This window comes from Diaphorina citri, unplaced genomic scaffold (genome assembly GCF_000475195.1).
Source record: "Diaphorina citri unplaced genomic scaffold, Diaci psyllid genome assembly version 1.1 scaffold82, whole genome shotgun sequence".
Taxonomy (NCBI): domain Eukaryota; kingdom Metazoa; phylum Arthropoda; class Insecta; order Hemiptera; family Psyllidae; genus Diaphorina; species Diaphorina citri.
In genome coordinates this window covers 204,201-225,923 of record NW_007377519.1, presented here as the reverse complement: position 1 = coordinate 225,923, position 21,723 = coordinate 204,201, and the positions used below count along the sequence as shown (strand labels likewise).

The 21,723-nt window shown below is 36.9% G+C and overlaps 2 protein-coding genes across 2 annotated transcripts in view; one reads left to right on the top strand and one right to left on the bottom strand.

Annotated features, from left to right (window-relative positions):
- The window catches only part of LOC103523063 (glutamate receptor ionotropic, NMDA 2B-like), a 142,989-nt gene extending 128,286 nt beyond the window's left edge, over positions 1 to 14,703 (top strand). The window contains exons 9-13 of the mRNA XM_026832847.1: positions 8,909 to 9,092; positions 9,662 to 9,771; positions 13,402 to 13,517; positions 14,315 to 14,438; positions 14,698 to 14,703. Of these exons, the coding sequence (XP_026688648.1) occupies positions 8,909 to 9,092; positions 9,662 to 9,771; positions 13,402 to 13,517; positions 14,315 to 14,438; positions 14,698 to 14,703 (540 nt within the window). The remainder of the gene's footprint in view (positions 1 to 8,908; positions 9,093 to 9,661; positions 9,772 to 13,401; positions 13,518 to 14,314; positions 14,439 to 14,697) is intronic.
- A 3,417-nt stretch (positions 14,704 to 18,120) lies between these two features.
- LOC103523051 overlaps positions 18,121 to 21,723 on the bottom strand; it is a 97,072-nt gene continuing 93,469 nt past the window's right edge. Inside the window, 4 exon segments of the mRNA XM_026832843.1 lie at positions 18,121 to 19,856; positions 20,164 to 20,388; positions 20,905 to 20,991; positions 21,448 to 21,694. Coding sequence (XP_026688644.1) covers positions 19,229 to 19,856; positions 20,164 to 20,388; positions 20,905 to 20,991; positions 21,448 to 21,694 — 1,187 coding nt within the window. The 3' untranslated portion in view covers positions 18,121 to 19,228.

The following is a 21,723-nucleotide window of genomic DNA, read 5'->3' as shown; positions in this document are numbered from 1 at the left end:
TTTATTTCATTAAAATTCTTGCTTCTGTCTTGATTCTATATTTCATTGTTGTTTTCCAAATAATATTTCTGTAATAATAATAAAATAGAGGGTGGGGATATTAAGGAAAAATGGGGGGAAATTTTAACTGAGGGAAAAATAGAAGAAATTTTATCCAAGGGAAAAAGAGGGAGAAATTTTAACTAAGGTCTCTTCTATCCTTTTCCCTCTCTCCATCATGTCTCTGTATGAAAAGTCCCTCCAAGGGAGATTTTATCCCGTGTGATGTGATGGACCTCTAGGATAAAGCGAGCACTTTGACTAATTGACTATGAAATCAACTGAACATTGTCACGGTAACATACCTGTCGGCAATAGAGAATGAACGAAGGAAGTGAGCTCAAAAGTTTTTAGTTTTTACTTTCCTTACCCTATAGGAAAGTAATGTATTCGGTGAAAATTTTCGATGGTCAGCCTCAACAGTCGGACTGACTAACGGTTAGAGATATCGGAAAAATTATGAGAGAAAACCCCCGAAAACCATACCTAATACCTACGTATAAACCCCCAGAGAAGCATAATTCAGTAGGATAAGGAAAGTCATGTGGTGTTCACACCAGATTTTTTTTTTTCTTCTTCTTCTTCTTTTTACTTTCTATTTTTCTGAGTGAGTTCTACAGTTAACTGAGCTATGAACTAGTAGGTAGTTAGGTTTATTAAATACAAAAATAATGGGTTTTCGTAACGAAAATAATAAATGAAAAAGTTGTATTTTTTTTCGTAAAGTCAAAAATAACTTCTTTCTTTTTCAACACAATGAAACGTTATTTACACATTTTCCTTTGACATTTTGAGTTGCGAGATACCTAAAGTTAAAATTTGACATAATGTCTTTGACGTAAAAAAATTGACAAGATAATGTCAAGAACATTTTTAATTAAATAAATTTTAACTTCATTGTTTCAAAGAAGTATTCAATACCACACTGAGTAGGGCTAGTACAATAAGCTGAAGATACTCTCACTTTCAGCCACAAACACATGAAGATACAACCTGGTCACAGCTATAATAAACATATTATGAGAGCTATAACAAATATCATATATTATGCTGGTGTGACCAATCCAATACTAAACGCAGAATTGGTTGCAGTACATTCTAGAACAGTGCACCTTCTAGAATTCAGACGCAGAATCTGAAGAACTTGTATATTATTTGAAGACATAAACAACAGAATACGAGTGTTCTCATCTGTTATACCTACTTACAGGTGGATCAGTGAACTATTGAAATTACTCAGATAAATAGAATAGAATACCTACCTCCTACCTTCTTTACATTGCCAGCATAGGACTGAAAAAGTCCCTTTACTGTACAGGACTTCCACTATCCAATCGGACCCGAAATCACCCCAAACATACCTACAGGCAAACTGATGAAAAATCATCGCGTTAGAGCTAAAACTCGTTTCGTTTGTTGAATGGGTAAAGACTTAGTGTAATGGAAAGTAAAAAGAAGAAAAAAAAGCCCAACCCAAAACTCCGAGCTCAATGAAAACTGTGTAGCTCTCTCTTTCTCTCTCTCTCTCTCTCTCTCTCTCACACACACACACTCTCTCTCTCTCTCTCCTACTTTTCTCCTTTTTAAAAACAAATAATGGCATATATGAGATAAAAGATGAAAGAAAGGACGGAGAGAGAAAACAAAGGGATTATGCGAGAAAGAGAGAGAGAGATCTCTCTCTCTCTCTCTCTCTCTCTCTCTCTCTCTCTCTCTCTCTCTCTCTCTCTCTCTCTCTCTCTCTCTCTCTCTCTTACACACACTCTCTCTCTCTCTCTCCTACTTTCTCCTTTTTAAAAACAAATAATGGCGTATATGAGATAAAAGATGAAAGAAAGGACGGAGAGAGAAAACAAAGGGATTATGCGAGAAAGAGAGAGAGAGAAGGGTGGGATATTGGAAACTGGAATGCCACAGAGAGAGAGAGAAGGAGACAAGGACAGAGAGGAGAGAGAAGTGAACATAATAATATGTTTGTCTCGCTCACACACACACATACGTTCCATACATGACAAAGAAAAGAATAACATCAGCTTGAATTTCAAACGCTTTGGAGATAAAAAGAAACGAGATTGAACGAGAGAGAGATGGGGACAGAGAACTAAAGGGAGATAGAGAGAGAGAGAGCAATGTTAACAATGACGTGGAAAAGATTCGGGGCAAACTGGAAAGAAGAGAGATAGAGGAAGACATACGAGTAGAAGATAAAGACAGGAATAGAAAGGTGAGGAATAGAGAGGGAGAGAGATATAAAGAAAGAGAGAGAGAAGACATGAAGTAATAGAGGATAAAGACATAGATCGAGAGGGAGAGAGAGATATGAAGAAAGAGAGATGTATAAAGAGAGAGATAGGAGACTTGAAAGGAAATGATGTGTAACGTTTCAACCGCACAAAGACATGTCAAGATTCAGACTAGGATAGAAGATGGGAACGTGGAAGGAGAAAGAGAGAGATGGGAAGACAGGTGCAGAGTATACAAAACTGGGAAAAGAAAAGAGAGGAAGAGGTACAAGGAAGAAAGAAGATGCGAAAAGGAAGGGGAGGGAGAGAGAGAAATAGAGAGATAGACGTACTTCCATAGAAGAATATGTGAATGTTGACGGAGAGAGAGATATAGTAAGAAAGGTTAAAGTAGACAAAATAGAGGGAGAGGAAAAATAGGAGGAGAAAAAGAAGGAAAAGGGGGAGACGAAGAAGAAGAAGAAGAAGTACAAGTAGAAGTAGATAAAGTAAAGAAGATGTTAAAAAAGATACATCTAGGGAGAAAAAAACTTACAAAAAGAGCGATGGAGTAAGATATAGACTCGGAAAAAAGAAGATAAATGCGATGGTGAGGAATACACCTTTTAATAATAGAAAAAAATAGGGGAAGGAAAAGAAAATTTCTAACAAAAGGGAGATAAATGAGGAGACTGCTTTTGTTACAAATCAATCTATTGGGGAATTTGGGATTTCCTTTTGTAGCCAGGATTGGGGTCAGTGAAAATAATCTAGAAGGTGGTGGAGATGATCGACAGCACGTTGCACAAACAACTCAACCTGAAAGAAACTGTGGTTAGAACAACCGTATGGGATAGGAAATGATGAAAAGATTATTAATTTGGATGCAAAATGTGTGTTGTATGGACAACTCAACCTGAAAGAAACTGTGGTTAGAACAACCGTATGGGATAGGAAATGATGAAAAGATTATTAATTTGGATGCAAAATGTGTTTGTATCCTGGTTTGTAATCCTGGCACAGGTTTCCGGACTTTCCAGTTGTTACTCTGGTCAAACACTGTGCTGAATCACGAGTCTTATTTGTTCCGTGTCCATTTTGTGTCGGGCTATCGCATTATGGTCAACCACTAAATTTACAAACATTTCATCTTGGTACCTTAATTATACATCATAAAAATTCCTATGTGCGTACATTCAAAGTCACTCAAAAACCCTCTTTCTCAAATTAAAAAGCGACAAAATTAAATCAAAATATTTCTTTCGAAAAATCAAAGATCAAAAACAGGTAACAAAAGAGGAGGAAGAAGAAGAAGAAAATTAAATCTGAAAATCAATTTGTTCCTACCTCTCAAAGTCAGTCGCCTTTTCCGTGAGCGTTTCAAAAGCTTTGAAGCACTCAACGAACAGATGCCTTTGACAATAAAATCCAGAAAAAAAGATACCTTTAAATAGCAACTAGCAAATTTTAATTAATTCTGCTCGATTTCGTGCGAACTCAAAGCATAAGCAAAAAGATTCAAATGAGATGACATCGGCACAAAGGAAAAACAATCAAACGAAATGATCGTCATTAAAAGGATAATTATTGTGATACAGGAAGGAAAAAGAAGAAACAACAAGAAGAAAAAGAACAGGAAAGAAGAGGAGAGCAAAACAAGACACGGATATAGAGGAAGAGAAAACAGAGGTTGAAAATATAAAAGGAGAATTAGAACATTTTGAAAATACAGTCTTGGAACAGTCGGGGTATTTCCTTTCATGTTGGATGATGTTGGCACTATTTATATCTAGTATTTGTCTCTTTGTATCTTCTTTGTCCTCTTCAGACGTCTCAATGAGTTTATCTCCAAACATCTTGAGATCGTCTTTGTATCTTTCGGATGTTTTGTATTTGTTTTTCAATTCTATTAACTATTAACTAAGTACTCTTGTTCATGATCAGAAACTTTAGTTTCTGTTTAGTGAAACGAATGTCTTTCATTTGATTCACTTTACCTTTCATCTATTATTCCTTTATCGTGTATGGCTTTTACCACGTTTCTCTCATTACTTTGGAATGCACTATTTATATCTAGTATTTGTCTCTTTGTATCTTCTTTGTCCTCTTCAGACGTCTCAATGAGTTTATCTCCAAACATCTTGAGATTGTCTTTGTATCTTTCCGATGTTCTGTATTTGTTTTTCAATTCTATTAACTAAGTATTCATGATCAGAAACTTTAGTTTCTGTTTAGTGAAATGTCTTTCATTTGATTCACTTTACCTTTCATCTATTATTCCTTTAACTTGTATGGCTTTTACCATGTTTCTCTCATTACTTTGGGAATGCCTTTTCTGTTCAATCTCTCATCCCTTGAGTGCTTGCTTCGGATTATTCCACAATTATTTTTTTCCAGCAAATAAAATTTTATTCTTCATTTTCTATTACTTTTTTACAGGATTTCCATCCCTATCAATGAACAAAAAAAAAAGTTATTTTCAAATTGATCATTATGTTTGTAACTGGATACTACAGACTCATTAATTTTATACTTTTATTTATTTTTAATTTAAATTACTAATTTTTTTCTATTCATTTCATTTATGTTTCACTGTCTCAACCTTGTAGTGTCTACTTGGTATTGAAGAGGTTAGTTTTCATCCTAATGACAAATGGACCATGAAGACAATCAGCACGAATCATTGAAGAAGAAACGGAAATTGCTTACAGTGTACCTACACAGCAAAAATGAGGTGCTATCAGTGGAAGTAATAAATATTTTCAGAACTATTGTGAGAAAATAATGTAAAGTACCCCCATTTTATGGACAAAATGTTTTCTTACACCAAATAAAAACCCTTTTTCCATGCTCCTCGGTTTTGGGTGAGGCTGACTTCAAAATTTTCTTTTTCAAATCTTGTTTTACAATGTCCACAAAATATATCTTTAGGTCTCTCATTTTAAGTCTTGCTGACTTCCTCTGTCCATCTCTCTTCTAAATTCCATTCCGGGAGTCGCATTTTCCATTATTGAAATTTTATTGAGAAAATCCCCAACTTTTCTCGAAAACACACAAATGTAATCCTACAAATTGAAGCCATATTTCTCTCCATGTACCTACTTGTACATAATGTTAGGTATGTACGTAATACGTATGTACTTACCTATAAGATATCTTTACTTCCTCTCTCTCTCTCTCTCTCTCTCTCTCTCTCTCTCTCCTATCCTGAAAAATACAGTGACTATTTTTCTTCCTATTATTCAGTACCAGTAGATACTAGGTACCTAGTGCCAGTTACCTAAGTAACTCCCTTATTTTACCCTCTTATTTGTAATGAATTTTCGTCCTTCTGCCCTCTGAATGGTGAGCTGTCAACATAACACCTACCTATCACCTAACCTACCTACAATAACTTCAATGTTTGTGTACATGTTTAGGTCACACTCACGAGGTCTTATCGCAGCTTTATTTTTTTTCCAAATTTTCTCATTAACCCTTTCGCATTTCCCTGTCGCGTATAATATCTCTAGTAGCGCGGTCAAACTTTCTTGACTTGGCGGGGCGGAGCGCTACCGCGCTCCTTAATTTGATCTCAATAAAAAAGCCAACAGCTTTTTTATCGGTTAGGAAGAAAAAAAACTTTTTAAGTAATAACAATAATAACGAAAACCTCAATGTTATCGATTCATGGAGAAATGTTATTTTAACTACTTTCGAAGGATTTTAACTTTTGAAAAAAGACTTAATTAATTAAGTATTCAGGAACTTTTTAAGTAATAACAATAGTATTGTTATTACTTATTGAAACAAACACATCCCTATATCAAATAGTTCAAGATCCAATAAGATTAGCCAATTTGATCACCAACGTTCAGTAATGCACATGGTACTAGAAGAAGAAGAAGAAGAAGGAAGAGGAAGAAGAAGAATTATGAGAGATAACCAATTTGGCAGTAACTCAAGTGAACTTGTTAGAAAGAAAGAAAAAAAAAAAAGTTTACTGAAATTCCCGGATTCGATTCCGTTATCTTAATCCGATTAGGTTCATCGGGATTCCCATCATGTCTTCCTTTCTTCGATAACGTGACGACAAAACATCTGTTGTTAAACAGTCCTCCAATTAAACCTTTTATTTTATTTTATTTAATACAACATACGGGCTGTAACATTGCAAAGGAGGAGATCAGTCTAAATCCATGTCATGTCAGTTGTGAATCCTCTTTCGTCTTCCTTTCTCTTCCTTTCCTGTCAAGATTATTATTGTCTTCTTTCACTTCCTCTACGCTTTCTTCCTCTCCTTCTTGTACTACTTGTTTGTCTTCTTCATCATCTTTTTCTTGTTATTCTTCTCGTCATTCTTGTCGTTCTTCTTCTTCTTCTTCGTATGCTGCTACTTTCTTCTTTATCTCTTTTTTTGCTGCTGCTGCTGCTTCTTCTTTCTCCTTCTTCTTGGTCTCCTTCTTCTTCGTCTTCTTGTTCATTTTCCTCTTCACCGATCTCACCGCTCGTTTCGTTACGTATTTTCCGCTTCATCATTCTTAATTCTCTTCCTAGCTCGTTTTCTCATTTGGGCTGATCCGTCTTCTCTCAAATCGTTCTTCTTCGCTTCGTCTTGTTTGTTCTTCTTTTCTTTCTCTTCTTCTTCTCTCCCTATATTTTTTTTTTCTCGTCCTTCTTCATCAGTATTAGCCCAGTCAATTGTTTATATATATGTAAACAATATACTCGTATATTATTTTACTTTCTATTATTTTTTCAAAGTAAGTAAATCGTAATATATAAATTTGTTTTATTACGATTTTGATCTCCCTTTTTCACTTTCCCCTTTGTCTCTCCTCTCACACTTCCCTTTTTCAGTTTTTCTTCTCCTCTTTCCCCTTCCCTCTCTCGTTTTTTACTTCTTCGAATTCCCTCCTTTTCATTTTCTTCTTCTTCCGTTTTAATACTCACGACGATTGGGGAGGTTTTCAAAATCCATCGGAAAATTTCAAATCCATTTTCACTTCGTTGTCAATATGGAATGTTGTCAAGATGATTTACTTTCTTGTGTTTGCATTTCATTTTCTTTCAATACAGATTCGAATCTCTCTCTCTCTCTCTCTCTCTCTCTCTCTCTCTCTATCTATCTCTCCTTCTCGCGGTAAAAACCAACATGGATGTGTTTTTATAAGGAGGACGGATGACATTTTTTATCGAAATAACCTCCCTAAAAAAGAAGAAGAGAGAGGAGGAGGAGGAGAAGAAGGAGAAAAAATCCAAAATAATACCTACCGAGTACCTAGGTATCTCTTCAAATTGAAATTTAAATTCGAAGTTTACTTTTTCTCTGCTTCTTCTTCTTTTTCTTCTTCTATCCATTTTCACTTCGTTGTCAATATGGAATGTTGTCAAGATGATTTACTTTCTTGTGTTTGCATTTCATTTTCTTTCAATACAGATTTGACTCTCTCTCTCTCTCTCTCTCTCTCTCTCTCTCTCTCTCTCTCTCTCTCTCTCTCTCTCTCCATCTATCTCTCCTTCTCGCGGTAAAAACCAACATGGATGTGTTTTTATAAGGAGGACGGATGACATTTTTTTATCGAAATAACCTCCCTGAAAAAGAAGAAGAGAGAGGAGGAGGAGGAGGAGAAGGAGAAAAAATCCAGTACCTAGGTATCTCTTCAAATTGAAATTTAAATTCGAAGTTTAATTTCTGAGTGAAAAACACCATGGTAATATATTTGGGTAACTTTTAGTAAGTTCGTCGGGTCGTTTCCGAGTGAAAAAATACCATAGTTTCTTCTTCTTCTTCTTCTTCTTCTTCTTCTTCTTGTTCTTCTTCTTGTTCTTCCTCTTCTTCCCCCCCCCCCCTTTAAAAAATTGTCTGTGAATGCAAAATTACAAATACAAAATGGAAATCCCAAAAAAAAAGTTTTATTTTTTTAATCAGCAAATACTTTTTTTATCAAATCTATATCCCTCTCTCCCTCCCTCCCTCCCTCTCTCTCTCTCTCTCTCTCTCTCTCTCTCTCTCTCTCTCTCTCTCTCTTTAGAAAGGAGAAGGTGGGACAAAGAGAGGGGGAAGGAAAAAGTGGGAGGAATGAGTGAGAGAAGGAGAAAGCGTAGGAAGGAAGGAGAAAGAGTGAAGAAAGGAGAGAGAGAGAGATGTTTTCTCTCGGGAGTCGCATTTTCCATTATTGAAATTTTATTGAGAAAATCCCCAACTTTTCTCGAAAACACACAAATGTAATCCTACAAATTGAAGCCATATTTCTCTCCATGTACCTACTTGTACATAATGTTAGGTATGTACGTAATACGTATGTACTTACCTATAAGATATCTTTACTTCCTCTCTCTCTCTCTCTCTCTCTCTCTCTCTCTCTCTCCTATCCTGAAAAATACAGTGACTATTTTTCTTCCTATTATTCAGTACCAGTAGATACTAGGTACCTAGTGCCAGTTACCTAAGTAACTCCCTTATTTTACCCTCTTATTTGTAATGAATTTTCGTCCTTCTGCCCTCTGAATGGTGAGCTGTCAACATAACACCTACCTATCACCTAACCTACCTACAATAACTTCAATGTTTGTGTACATGTTTAGGTCACACTCACGAGGTCTTATCGCAGCTTTATTTTTTTTCCAAATTTTCTCATTAACCCTTTCGCATCTCCTGTCCACAGAACGGCAAGTGGAACGGCCTCATCGCCGACCTAGTCAATAGGAAGACGGACATGGCCCTCACCTCCCTTGTGATCAACTCCAGACGGGAATCAGTGGTGGATTTCACGGTACCCATCATGGAAACCGGAATAGCCATTGTAGTGGCGAAGCGAACGGGGATCATTTCCCCCACGGCGTTTCTGGGTGAGTTCGGGTGCCTTCGGGTCTGATCGGACTGTGTCGAAGGCCTTGTTAACCAACATCTATTAATGTCAGTCTAGATAGCTTGGAGAGGTTGAATTCGTCGCTTCCTCCTACTTCTTCTATGCTCTAAGCTTATAGCTGTAAGCTTGCTTTTTAGGCTAAGGCGCTAACTCGCGGGTTTCGATTCTCGCTACGGACAAACTGTATCCCAAACAGATAAGATTCGTTCTCGGAACGGCTTGTTTTCTCTTATCCTATCCTAACTCATTGTCTCTTCGAGTTATCGAAGATAATAAACCAGTTATTACAATTAAGACTAAAGATCAGTTTCTCATATCGACCCTTACGTAAGCTTGCTTTTTAGGCTAAGGCGCTAACTCGCGGGTTTCGATTCTCGCTACGGACAAACTGTATCCCAAACAGATAAGATTCGTTCTCGGAACGGCTTGTTTTCTCTTATCCTATCCTAACTCATTGTCTCTTCGAGTTATCGAAGATAATAAACCAGTTATTACAATCAAGACTAAAGATCATTTTCTCATATCGACTCTTGTCCTTCTTACCTCCAGAACCATTCGACACTGCTTCCTGGATGTTGGTGGGCGTGGTTGCCATCCAGGCCTCCGCTTTCACCATTTTCTTCTTCGAGTGGCTGAGCCCTTCCGGATTCGATATGAAGGTGAGTCATTTTGGTACTTGGCAAACTTTTCCTCTCCTGAGAGGTTTTTTTTCTTATTGTTGTTCTTCTTTTTTGGGTATGAGGGTATTTATTAGTATGAGGGTATTTATTAGCGCAGGGCGCCTACCTTTTAAACGCTATTTCGAGTTTTCGATTCATCCCTAAACAGATAAAGTTTGTTCTCAGAACAAACTCAGAACGGGTGGTTTTCGACGTTCTCCTATACTGTCTTCTTCCTCTGTTCGATTTCGGGACGGTGAAAGCTCCGTTGTTCCCTCTATCAAACCTCTGAAAATATACAAAAAGCTATACATACCTTGGACCTATTTATTTACATAATTACCTATTTATTACGTTAGATACTAAAAAATGATGGTATCTAAGTACCCATATTATTCAAAGGAAGAGAACACTATAAAAACAAAACTCATTGATCCCTTGAGGGTCGTTTATGACATAACGTTTTCTAAAAGCCTACCTACAGCTTACCTTAAAGCCTCTAATACTCTAATGTCTAAGGAAGCATGACAAATCCTCTTCTAATACCTTGACAAGTCGAACTCTAATACCCCTCATACTCTAGGGAACCTCAAGGCTTACCTAACTTTTTAAACCCCCGTTATTCAGGCCAAAATACGAGCCTACCCCTGCCCCTTGTATTTTGGTGCCTTAAAATAAAACGGTATGACATAAATTTCTGAAAATAGGTAGATGGTAGAGAAAAGTACCTACTTACCTACCTAGTAAAAATGTGCCTATGACTTAAAGAGCTTAAAAAAAGAGGTAGAGTAGGAACATATTTTGTGTACGCGTATTACCTTAGTACATTCGCTATAAAACAAGAAGAAGACAAATGAAGGCTTGTCTATAAAGGGGCCTTGCTCTACTGAGGCCCTTTTTGAGTAAACGGGTTTTCCGATACTGAAGAGTGTTGTTGAAATCCAATTCTAAAAGTAATTAGCTAATAATTAGGTAGGTAGGTATAATAATATTAAAAATTGATATCTCCATTATCCATCAAGCTACCTGAGTCTTTGTAAAATTCTCCTGATACTTTTCAATGGAAATCAAAAACTCTAAAGCCGTTTTTCTCAAAACTCGATTTCCATTTTTTAAGGACCTAAGCCCTTTTTAATAAAATCTTTCAAGCATCCCCTATTGTTTAACCCTCCTACGCACCCCGTTCAAAAATTTCCTATTTTCCTTTATTGGTCCCCTCCCCTCTCCTTTCCCTTGTGATTTAAACCCCCACCACCTCCTAAGATCCCCCCTTCATCTTCTATCAGCCTTCAATGAAATGCCTCTTATGAGAAAACGGCTGAAGAGAAAATTATGGAAAAAGAAAAGCCGGAAAAAATGTTTCGTTGGATATTATTTTTTATTGGCTGTGCGTGTTAGGGGTAAAAAGCGCATAAAACACTTGCGGAGCTATGGAAGATTTTCAGGATATTATCAATACCTATAGGTATAGTGTTTCTGGGGTCGGTCTCTCGATTTTAAGTTAGGCCCCTCGTTTTCGCCCTTTTTTTACGTTTCCATCGGCTAATTCAATATCCCTATCACTTTGTTTGCATATTCTACACCGATTAATAGCGAGTTTTCGCAACCAAAATTAGCGTCCCACTCGAACCTCAAATTTTGGTTGCAAAAACTCTCTATTAATGTTATTTATTTATCCCTGATATATGAGGAACCTTCCGCTCCTCTGTATTTCGTTCTTTACGGTGTATGTTCACCAAAAGAAATCTTACAAAAGAGAAAATAGAATATTGCGAAAATGTGGAACAACTTTTGCTTGAGCCCATGGGGCCCAAGCTTTTAAAGGCCTTTGAGCTTTTCACGATTATTATTATGCCCATTTCCCATACATGTATTTGTTATAGGTCTTGGTAACTGGTCATCAGAAAAAAGGTCCAAGGGTACGATCGCGGGGATTATACCAACTCTTTCTTCTCCCTCCAAATCCTCCTCCTCCTCCTCCTCCTCCTTTCCCCCCTCTTTTTTCCCTATCTTCTTTTCTTTTATCTTTCTGTCTATCTTATTCTTTCTCCCCTTCTTTATTATTTTTTTTTTCCTTTAAAATTGAAGATTTTTTTATCTTTTTGTTGTTCAACAAATTTGTTTCCTTTGTTGTGAACTAGATATGTCTCTTCGAGTTATCGAAGATAATAAACCAGTTATTACAATTAAGACTAAAGATCAGTTTCTCATATCGACCCTTACCCTTCTTACCTCCAGAACCATTCGACACTGCTTCCTGGATGTTGGTGGGCGTGGTTGCCATCCAGGCCTCCGCTTTCACCATTTTCTTCTTCGAGTGGCTGAGCCCTTCCGGATTCGATATGAAGGTGAGTCATTTTGGTACTTGGCAAACTTTTCCTCTCCTGAGAGGTTTTTTTTTTCTTATTGTTGTTCTTCTTTTTTGGGTATGAGGGTATTTATTAGTATGAGGATATTTATTAGCGCAGGGCGCCTACCTTTTAAACGCTATTTCGAGTTTTCGATTTCTCCCTAAACAGATAAGGTTTGTTCTCAGAACGAACTCAGAACGGGTGGGTTTCGACGTTCTCCTATACTGTCTTCTTCCTCTGTTCGATTTCGGGACGGCGAAAGCTCCGTTGTTACTGTTCCCTCTATCAAACCTCTGAAAATATACAAAAAGCTATACCTAAGACCTATTTATTTACATAATTACCTATTTATTACGTTAGATACTAAAAAATAATGGTACCTAAGTACCCATATTATTCAAAGGAAGAGAACACTATAAAAACAAAACGTATTGATCCCTTGAGGGTCGTTTATGAAATAACGTTTTCTAAAAGCCTACAGCTTGCCTTAAAACCTCTAATGTCTAAGGAAGCATGACAAATCCTCTCCTAATACCTTGACAAGTCGAACTCTAATAAAATACCCCTCATACTCTAGGGAACCTTAAGGCTTACCTAACTTTTTAAACCCCCGTTATTCAGGCCAAAATACGAGCTACCCCCGCCCCTTGTATTTTGGTGCGTTAAAATGAAACGGTATGACATAAATTTCTGAAAATAGATGGTAGAGAAAAGTACCTACTTACCTAGTAAAAATGTGCCTGTGACTTAAAGAGCTTAAAAAAAGAGGTAGAGTAGGAACATATTTTGTGTACTCGTACTACTCGTATTACCTAAGTACATTCGCTATAAAACAAGAAGAAGACAAATGAAGGCTTGTCTATAAAAGGGCCTTTTTCTACTGATGCCCTTTCTTGGGGGAAAACGGTTTTTCCAATTCTGAAGAATGCTGTTGCGATCCAATTCTAAAACTAAATAGCTAACTATAAATATCGATACCTGCATTATTCACCAAGCTACATATGTATGTATACGCTACACGGGTTTTTGTAAAATCCTTCTACTAATACTTTTTAATGGAAATCAAAAATTTCAAAGCCGTTTTTCTCAAAACCCGATTTCCGTTTGTTTATTTTTAAGGGCCTAAGCCCTTTTCTAATAAAATCAAAACCTAAAATAAAAAAAAAAAAAAAACCCTTTATTCAAGTTTTTTTTCACCAATATCACAACATAGCCAGTTTATATTCTTGCGACGTTGTCTTTTATTAATCCCGCGGTGATGTCGCTCTTCCCATTTCAGACGACCGCTCTTCAGCCCAGTCACCGTTTCTCGCTGTTTCGAACATACTGGCTAGTGTGGGCGGTTCTATTTCAAGCCGCCGTTCACATTGACACTCCGAAAGGATTCACCGCCAAGTAAGTCACAGTCCCATACACAAAAAGCCCACCTGAGGCGTAAGTGTAGGACTGTAGGGGCAAACAGTCCTAAAGGATAGGTTAAGCTTCAACAAATCTACGAAGTTACCTATAGTACCCATTCCGGAACCCATCAGAGACGGCATCCACAGTGGCGTATAATTTTTTCGGGGGCCTCCTGCAAGACTTTGTCTGGGGGGCCTTGGGAGAATATACCTAACGGGGGAGTGAATGCTCCAAAGCTTAACAGGAGTTCTAATGACTGAATAAATATTGGTGAAATCCAACATCAGTCTTTAATGAACTACTATACTGGTAATAATAATAATAGACTCTTGAGTGGAAGGCAACCACTAGGCGAGGTTAACGCCTTAGGCGTTCTCTACCACCTAACCCTTAGAGCTCCATTATTATGTGGTCAAATTCTCAAATAAATGAGGCTAAAATTCCATGTGGGCAAATTAAAGGCACTTGAAGCCTGAATGTGTCCCTGCGGTGCCCCTAAACTGAGGTTAGGATATACGCCAGTGGGTATCTACTCGTATAAAGCTGTCTCCACCCATAGTCGACGAGGTACATCTATGTTTTCGAAGCAGTGTGGACAGTTTCGGTCGACATTGATCCACGGCCGTCGACTATTCTGGACACATCTTGAGAAAAAGACGAAAAGAAAATCGGAATACAGCCCAAGTTGTATTACTTAGTATTGTTGCTAAGATCGAATGAGCCCGGATTACTTCAGGCCAGTAGGTAGTCCAGTTACTTCATTTCTAAACCACTCGGGTTCTTAATTTCAGATTCATGACCAACATGTGGGCTATGTTCGCCGTGGTGTTCCTTGCCATATACACTGCCAACTTGGCTGCCTTCATGATAACCCGGGAAGAGTTCCACGAGTTTACTGGAGTGGATGATGTTCGAGTAAGTCCACGAAATGTGTTGGTTAGTCAGTTAGTTAGTTAGGTTTTTAGTTGCTGGAGAAATAAGACTACACTCCCTTGGTCCTATGGACCCATCCAAGGGAGGTTATTGATTGCATCATGATCTTTGGTTTTGGTCTGTCGTGAGAGCCTAATGCCATGAAAGCTCTTGTTTTGTCATTTCTGTCCGGGGGGGAAATGGCCGTCTGGTTTTCTTACCCCAAATTTTGATGTCTTTTAATCCAAACATCTCCTTCCAGATTTAAATTTCAAAGTGGCTTCCAAACTTGAAGGGTAATAAAACCGAGGTCCATTATAGATCCTTTGCCTGCCTAGCATTTCTACGTACAAGAATAGACTCTATGTCAGAATTACAAATTGAATTGAGATCTCTCATCCGACACTTAATGCCAAACAAGTACCTTTTGATTCCTCTACTGGAAAAATTACCCGAAAAGGCTTCAAAATTCAGTAACAAAAATGGTGAAAAAACACAATTTGATTTATTACTTTGGACGATCTAAAATATCTGTACTTCAGACCGTTACTGCCATAGAGTCTACTCTTTCTAGTTCTGTTAATATTTTCATTGCTGCATCTTTCTGTGGACCAAAAAATTTTGGGTTATGGAAGGTAGGAGGCACCTACCTGCTGAAAGCTCCGAAAATGCTAAGGTCACAAAAATCATTTTAGGTCTGCCCAAAAAATGTTGACGAAGTAAAAATATAACAAGCTATTTAATAAATGCTCCGAAAATGCTAAGGTCACAAAAATCATTTTAGGTCTGCCCAAAAAATGTTGACGAAGTAAAAATATAACAAGCTATTTAATAAAATTTCGGAGCTTTCATCACCATAAATGGACCTACTATAGTCAATCGTACGTACCGACCTGGTGGTCCGTTTTAGTCCCTTTTTTTGTCGTTCCCTACTTTTAATTTAGTGATATAATTGCTTTGAGCTTGGATCAATATTATTGATTTGTTTCTAAACATATTTTAACCATAAAAAGGTTTACACCTCATATAAATAAAATACTTCTTCCATCAGACCTACGTAAATGAGATTCTACAATTTTGTCCCCTTAATTTCTTTTCTGAATGAGCAATGCTCTATCTCTATGCCAAGTCGGTCAAGTGTCTGACTGTCTGAAGACAAAGTATTCTAATTCATTCTCCAGTTATGCTACTTGACAAAGTATCCCGTTAAAATATTGGTCAAGTTGAAAGACATATGATTTTTGATCCAAGACAAAGCTTTTCTCCTTTCATGTCTGTTTACCTCGGTATTGATTGCATCATGATCTTTGGTTTTGGTCTGTCGTGAGAGCCTAATGCCATGAAAGCTCTTGTTTTGTCATTTCTGTCCGGGGGGAAAATGGCCGTCTGGTTTTCTTACCCCAAATTTTGATGTCTTTTAATCCAAACAACTCCCTCCAGATTTAATTCCAAAGTGGCTTCCAAACTTGAAGGGTAATAAAACCGAGGTCCATTATAGATCCTTTGCCTGCCCTAGTGCATTTCTACGTACAAGAATAGACTCTATGTTTTTTATTTTCCTGTTTTCCTGAAAAAAAAAAAAAAAAATCAATTTATCCTAATTTTAAACAATTTATTAATTTTAATTGATAAAAAAAAAAATATGCTCACTTTGTAGACTTACGAAGATATTAATATAAATATAACTTATTGTTAATATTTTATTGTTGTTATGTATAAATTTTGATATTGTAAATTTTATAAATATGGTGGTTGTGTTATGAGAATAGATGTAGAACATTTCTGTCTAAAGTCAATATTTGTTCTAGGAAAATTCACCAGTGCTAAGTTTTGCTTTTTTCCCTTTCTTGGACAAAGAATTTTTTTCTGATAACAAAAATGATACCTGGTAAAAAAGAGATAAACAAAATTATATTTTCGTTCAATTTTTAGTTACCATAAAAGTTATACCTAATTGTTCGTTAATTTTGTTGATATTGAGTTTTTCGTAGGTAGTTTTTTTTACTTTTTAAACTGAGTTTAATTTCGCTAGTTCTCTAATCTTTGATTTTGGTATTGAGATTTTGAAACTTTTCATATTGCCCTACTTTTCATATGAAAAGTACTTTAGAAGTGGATGCTTCTTTGAATTGTTGGTTCATATAATGTAGATATTTTTACAACTATTATATTCATTATTGATAACTACAGTATTATCTTAAAGACTTTGGTTGTCCCGACCGGATTTATTTTACCTGAAAAAGCTGTTATTTAGATTGATTGTTTACGTTCTTCTATTGATTTACTATTTCACTAAAAAGTTAAATGTTCCTAAGGTAATTTATTTCCATAAATCTGGAGTTTATATGTCTGTAACTAAGCTTTGAACCATCATTCTGAAAAAGCTGTGACCGATTATTACACTAGATAGGTACTATTCTAGGAACCAGAGACTTCAAGCAACTCACTATCATAGAGGTCTGCTAGCTAAGAACTCAAAATAACTTTAAAGCTAAAGTTTTCCCTTACCAACCAGTTATAAAAAATATAAAAAACTGGTCCCCTATCTGCATTTTTCTTTTCATTAAAATAAAATTTATTTGAATTCAAAATGTAAATTTTCGACTGGTAAATATAATGTGAATGTGAAAAAGAAATTGATGTCAATATGAAAATGTTATATTATTTTGTTACAAATAATTGTTTGTTATGTTTTGAGAACCATGTTATTGCATCGTTTATGTTCGTTTTTGTTGCTGCATATTTTATAATAATTATTTGGTCATGTTTAGTCACCTCACTAAAAATATAAATTAATTCGTGATATCCTTGAATATTAACTCATGTATGTAGCTTTTATGACCTGTATTTTTATGAGAAGTATAAAATAATTAACCCTCTGTGGTCCAACGGCACTCAATTTCGTAGGTGGATAGGGCAAAAAACGGACGAACATTGTTCTCAATCAATATCAATAAAATAATCAACTAAAAAATTAATGAACATTTCTGGCTGTTTATAGAGCCCAGGCTATGACAACACGTATTTGTTTGATTTTACGGTGCATATTTTAAAGTCACTTTCAATTTTGATTATACCAAAGTATCAAGAAATTTAGAAAGGGTTGTTTTCATGTCATCAAAATTGAACTTAAATAACGCAACCAATAGAAAATTAGGGCCCGTAACTGAATATAAAAAAATCTCTATAAATTATGAATTGATCTATCATATAATCTATTAGCTTATCTATAATTTCACTACTCATAAATCATGCAACTAATGATACATAATTAGGTAGACCTAAATATAATACTGAATCTTTGTTGGCAGTATAAAAAATGGACTAGAACAGATTTATACTAACCTAAAGTAAAATTAGTATAGCTTATTTAGACGAGTTTTGCAAAACTCCTATATGTACAATGGACTTGGCTTTTTTCAGTCTTATAAAAATAAAATAAAAAGTGCATTCTACATACCTACCAAAATGAAAGGGTGAGTGGCACGGAATGTGCCAAATCTTGAAATCTTTACGAGAGTCTTTAAATCTACCTAAGTAGCTAAGTACCTATGAAATATTAATTCTCCTAGAATTTTATTAAGATTCACGTTTTATTTTAAAATGGTTGACGTAACAAAAGGATTATGTACCTATTGCTGTTGAGTGGCACGGAATGTGCCAAATCTTGAAATCTTTACGAGAGTCTTTAAATCTACCTAAGTAGCTAAGTACCTATGAAATATTAATTATCCTAGAATTTTATTAAGATTCACGTTTTATTTTAAAATGGTTGACGTAACAAAAGGATTATGTATTGCTGCAAAACATAAGATGGGTAGGTAGGTACTACTATTTTTTATAAAAGCAGCTTTCAACCGATTGTGAAGTTAGTACCTAGATAGTAAAAACTAAATTTGATCAAATTTCAAAAACTTTAGATTGTTTTGAAAATTATTGATCCTAATTAGGTATTACTTAGATAGACTGAAGAGGCCCTTCGAGGCCTCCTGGATAATATTACTTTAAGACAAAAATGCGAGACAGTGAACTACAATTCACTTCCCGCAGCTTACGTTGTATGTTGATCTGACGATGATACCCTGAGTGGTATCGAAAGCTCGAAAATTTAACAACTTTTCATCTGTCTTCATAAAAATATTTTTAAATATGGTACCTGAATTTTAATTTTGTAAAATGATAGATAGGTATATACGATTATTTAATACAATTTACATTTACCTATTAGTTTAGTTTTGGATTATCCTTTTGAAGGAATAAACCAACCCGTTTTAGGAAACACTTAAGCGTATAGGAGAACATAGTCAAGATTGTTTTAAAACCCATCACAGACAGAAAAGTTTCTGGTGAGAGAGACAGTATTATTTGAGGGATTTGATCCAAAAACGAACTATAGGTCATAAAACACACAGGGGATTTAACTGTTGTAAGTAGTTTTTGGATGAAACCCATGCATTAGTAAAATGGAATTCAGTAGTTTATTAAAACAAACTAGTGTGTGCCAGGCGGTAACTGGTTTCTTGAACATTGAGTGCCCTTGTATTGGCATGCAAAGTCATTGAAATCTCATTGTACAAAAGATCCCTTATAAGCCTATAAGGCCAAAGGAGAATACGAGTACATCATAAAATGTATGCAATTGATAAACGAAATTGTACGCAGAATTGCGGTGAGCCTTTTGCAAAATACCTGAGACCTGTTCCTGAACAAAACTTACCCTACACTGTCGTCTCATGCTCCATATGTATGAATTGAATATTCTGATTATGATAGTGATGGGCGCGGTTGTAATGTCAGGAAAGCGAGTTCTGACTAGAATTGAAGCTAAGCAAGTCCTCTCTCGTGTTATTCCTCTTCATTTCGTACGTGTTCTTACTGGACCGGCTGTTGAAGATGAAAATCAAAAACAAAATGGCGAACACACAAATGACGAGTAGGATCAAGTAGGTCGGTAAGACGGAGAAGTAGTTGTAGTTGATTCCGCAGAACATGATCTCCTCGTCATGTCCTGACGGGCAGTTGTTGAACCCGTCACACCATAGCTTGGACTCAATGCAGGCGTTGATCTCTGGACATATGAACTTGCAATCTGGCAACGTCACGTTGCCGTTGTCCTTGAAGTGAGCAAGTTTCGGTTTGGAGATCTCCAGCCAGTTGATCTGGGTGGAGTGCTCTGCAGGATCCTTGGAGATGTACTCCAATATGAACATGGGAGGTTTGGAGTTGTACAGGATCTGCTTCTGCTGCTCGTTGAGGTAGTGGTTGAGCAGGTTGTTGTTGATGTTGATTTGTTGCTCCTTTTCAAAGTCCTCGAGGCTTGGACTCTTGTGTTTGTTGGCGTCCGAGAACCACTCGTCGCTGAAGATGTGCAGGATGGCGTTTTTATCGTGCGTACGGGACGGACAGATAATTCTTCTCAATCTAAACAAGGAGAGATATAAATGGGCGTGAGGGTTGTTTAGAATGTTTAGATAGATGTTTCCCCCCCCTTTAGGTGCTTAAACAGGTCATTATTGCCGCGAAAGATGTTTTGCCATTAATTTGAATCACAATTTCCTCGCAGATAAGTTTTTGCGAAATGAGACAATCATTACATACTATCATTTTTATCTTACAATACCTACGAAGTTAATATTTAAAGATATATGGGAGTTCTTTCCCTTGTTTTAGGGGCTCTTCCCCTTGTTTTAAAAAGAACCCATTTGCTTTAGGGGTAGATCTTTCTTACCTGATAGGATAAGCAGAGTAGACCAGGAGCCGGTTCTTACTGGTACACTGAAGCGTGTTGTGGGGTATATAATAGCCCCAGGTCATCAGGAAGAGACTCTTGTTGTGATTGGCCTCAATGATCCAGGGTAGGGAATTGCAATAGTTAGTCGGATCCGAGTTGTACACGATCTCGCCGCCTCCGTTGTAATCACTCGAGTGTTGCTTCTGAGTGCACACTTGGAGACTGGCGAGGAAACATTGAAAGAGTGTTAAGCTGTTAAGGTAGAAACACACTGCCATCACGTCACGTCACGTAAGCTCATGGGGAGTCAGAAAGATGTAGCTCAAAGTTTTCCCATAATATTGTTGGTAATTTCGTTCAGGATAGCCACACTGCCCTCACGTCACGTTAGTCACATGACGTAGTAGTGTAACTGTCCTGAACGAAATTACCTACAATATTATGGGAAAACTTTGAATCACATCTTTCTGACTGCCGAAATTTTGAGACGTAGCACAGCAATTTGTTGATTGCTACGACATGAAAACAGCAATGAACCACTTGAGGAGAGAAACATTACTCTTCTGTCTGCCCTGTCCCCTCTGTCCCTTGAAAATATCTATTAAGTACATTGTAGATGAAACTCCGAGTCGGGATAGTGAGACTTGGAAGTATCCATCATTACTTTCCTCCTTATAGGATATATTACTCTTCTGTCTGCCCTGTCCCCTCTGTCCCTTGAAAATATCTATTAAGTACATTGTAGATGAAACTCCGAGTCGGGATAGTGTCTCGCCGCCTCCGTTGTAATCACTCGAGTGTTGCTTCTGAGTGCACACTTGGAGACTGGCGAGGAAACATTGAAAGAGTGTTAAGCTATTAAGGTAGAAACACACTGCCATCACGTCACGTCACGTCACGTAAGCTCATGGGGAGTCAGAAAGATGTAGCTCAAAGTTTTCCCATAATATTGTAGGTAATTTCGTTCAGGATAGCCACACTGCCCTCACGTCACGTTAGTCACATGACGTAGTCGTGTAGCTGTCCTGAACGAAATTACCAACAATATTATGGGTAAAACTTTGAATCACATCTTTCTGACTCCCGAAATTTTGAGACGTAGCACAGCAATTTGTTGATTGCTACGACATGAAAACAGCAATGAACCACTTGAGGAGAGAAACATTACTCTTCTGTCTGCCCTGTCCCCTCTGTCCCTTGAAAATATCTATTAAGTACATTGTAGATGAAACTCCGAGTCGGGATAGTGAGTATAAGGAAAGTAAAAGTCATTTCACTTACCTGGACAAATTATACTGGGCCGTGAAGTAGACCGCCAAGTAGTCATCGCTCATGTGCAGATTGGTGACGGTGAACTGAACCTCGACAATGTTGGTGGACGAAGTAAAGATGAAGGGCTGCTCAAGGGTGACGTTATCGCAGATGCAATGCTTGAGGAGGCGGAGGCCGTGAATGATCTCGAAGATCTTCAGCTCAGTGAGTTTGGCCGGTTGAGCCGCCATGGATTTGTACATGCAGAGGTAGCGGTCTGAAATGAATCGGAAGGGGGGTGGTTTA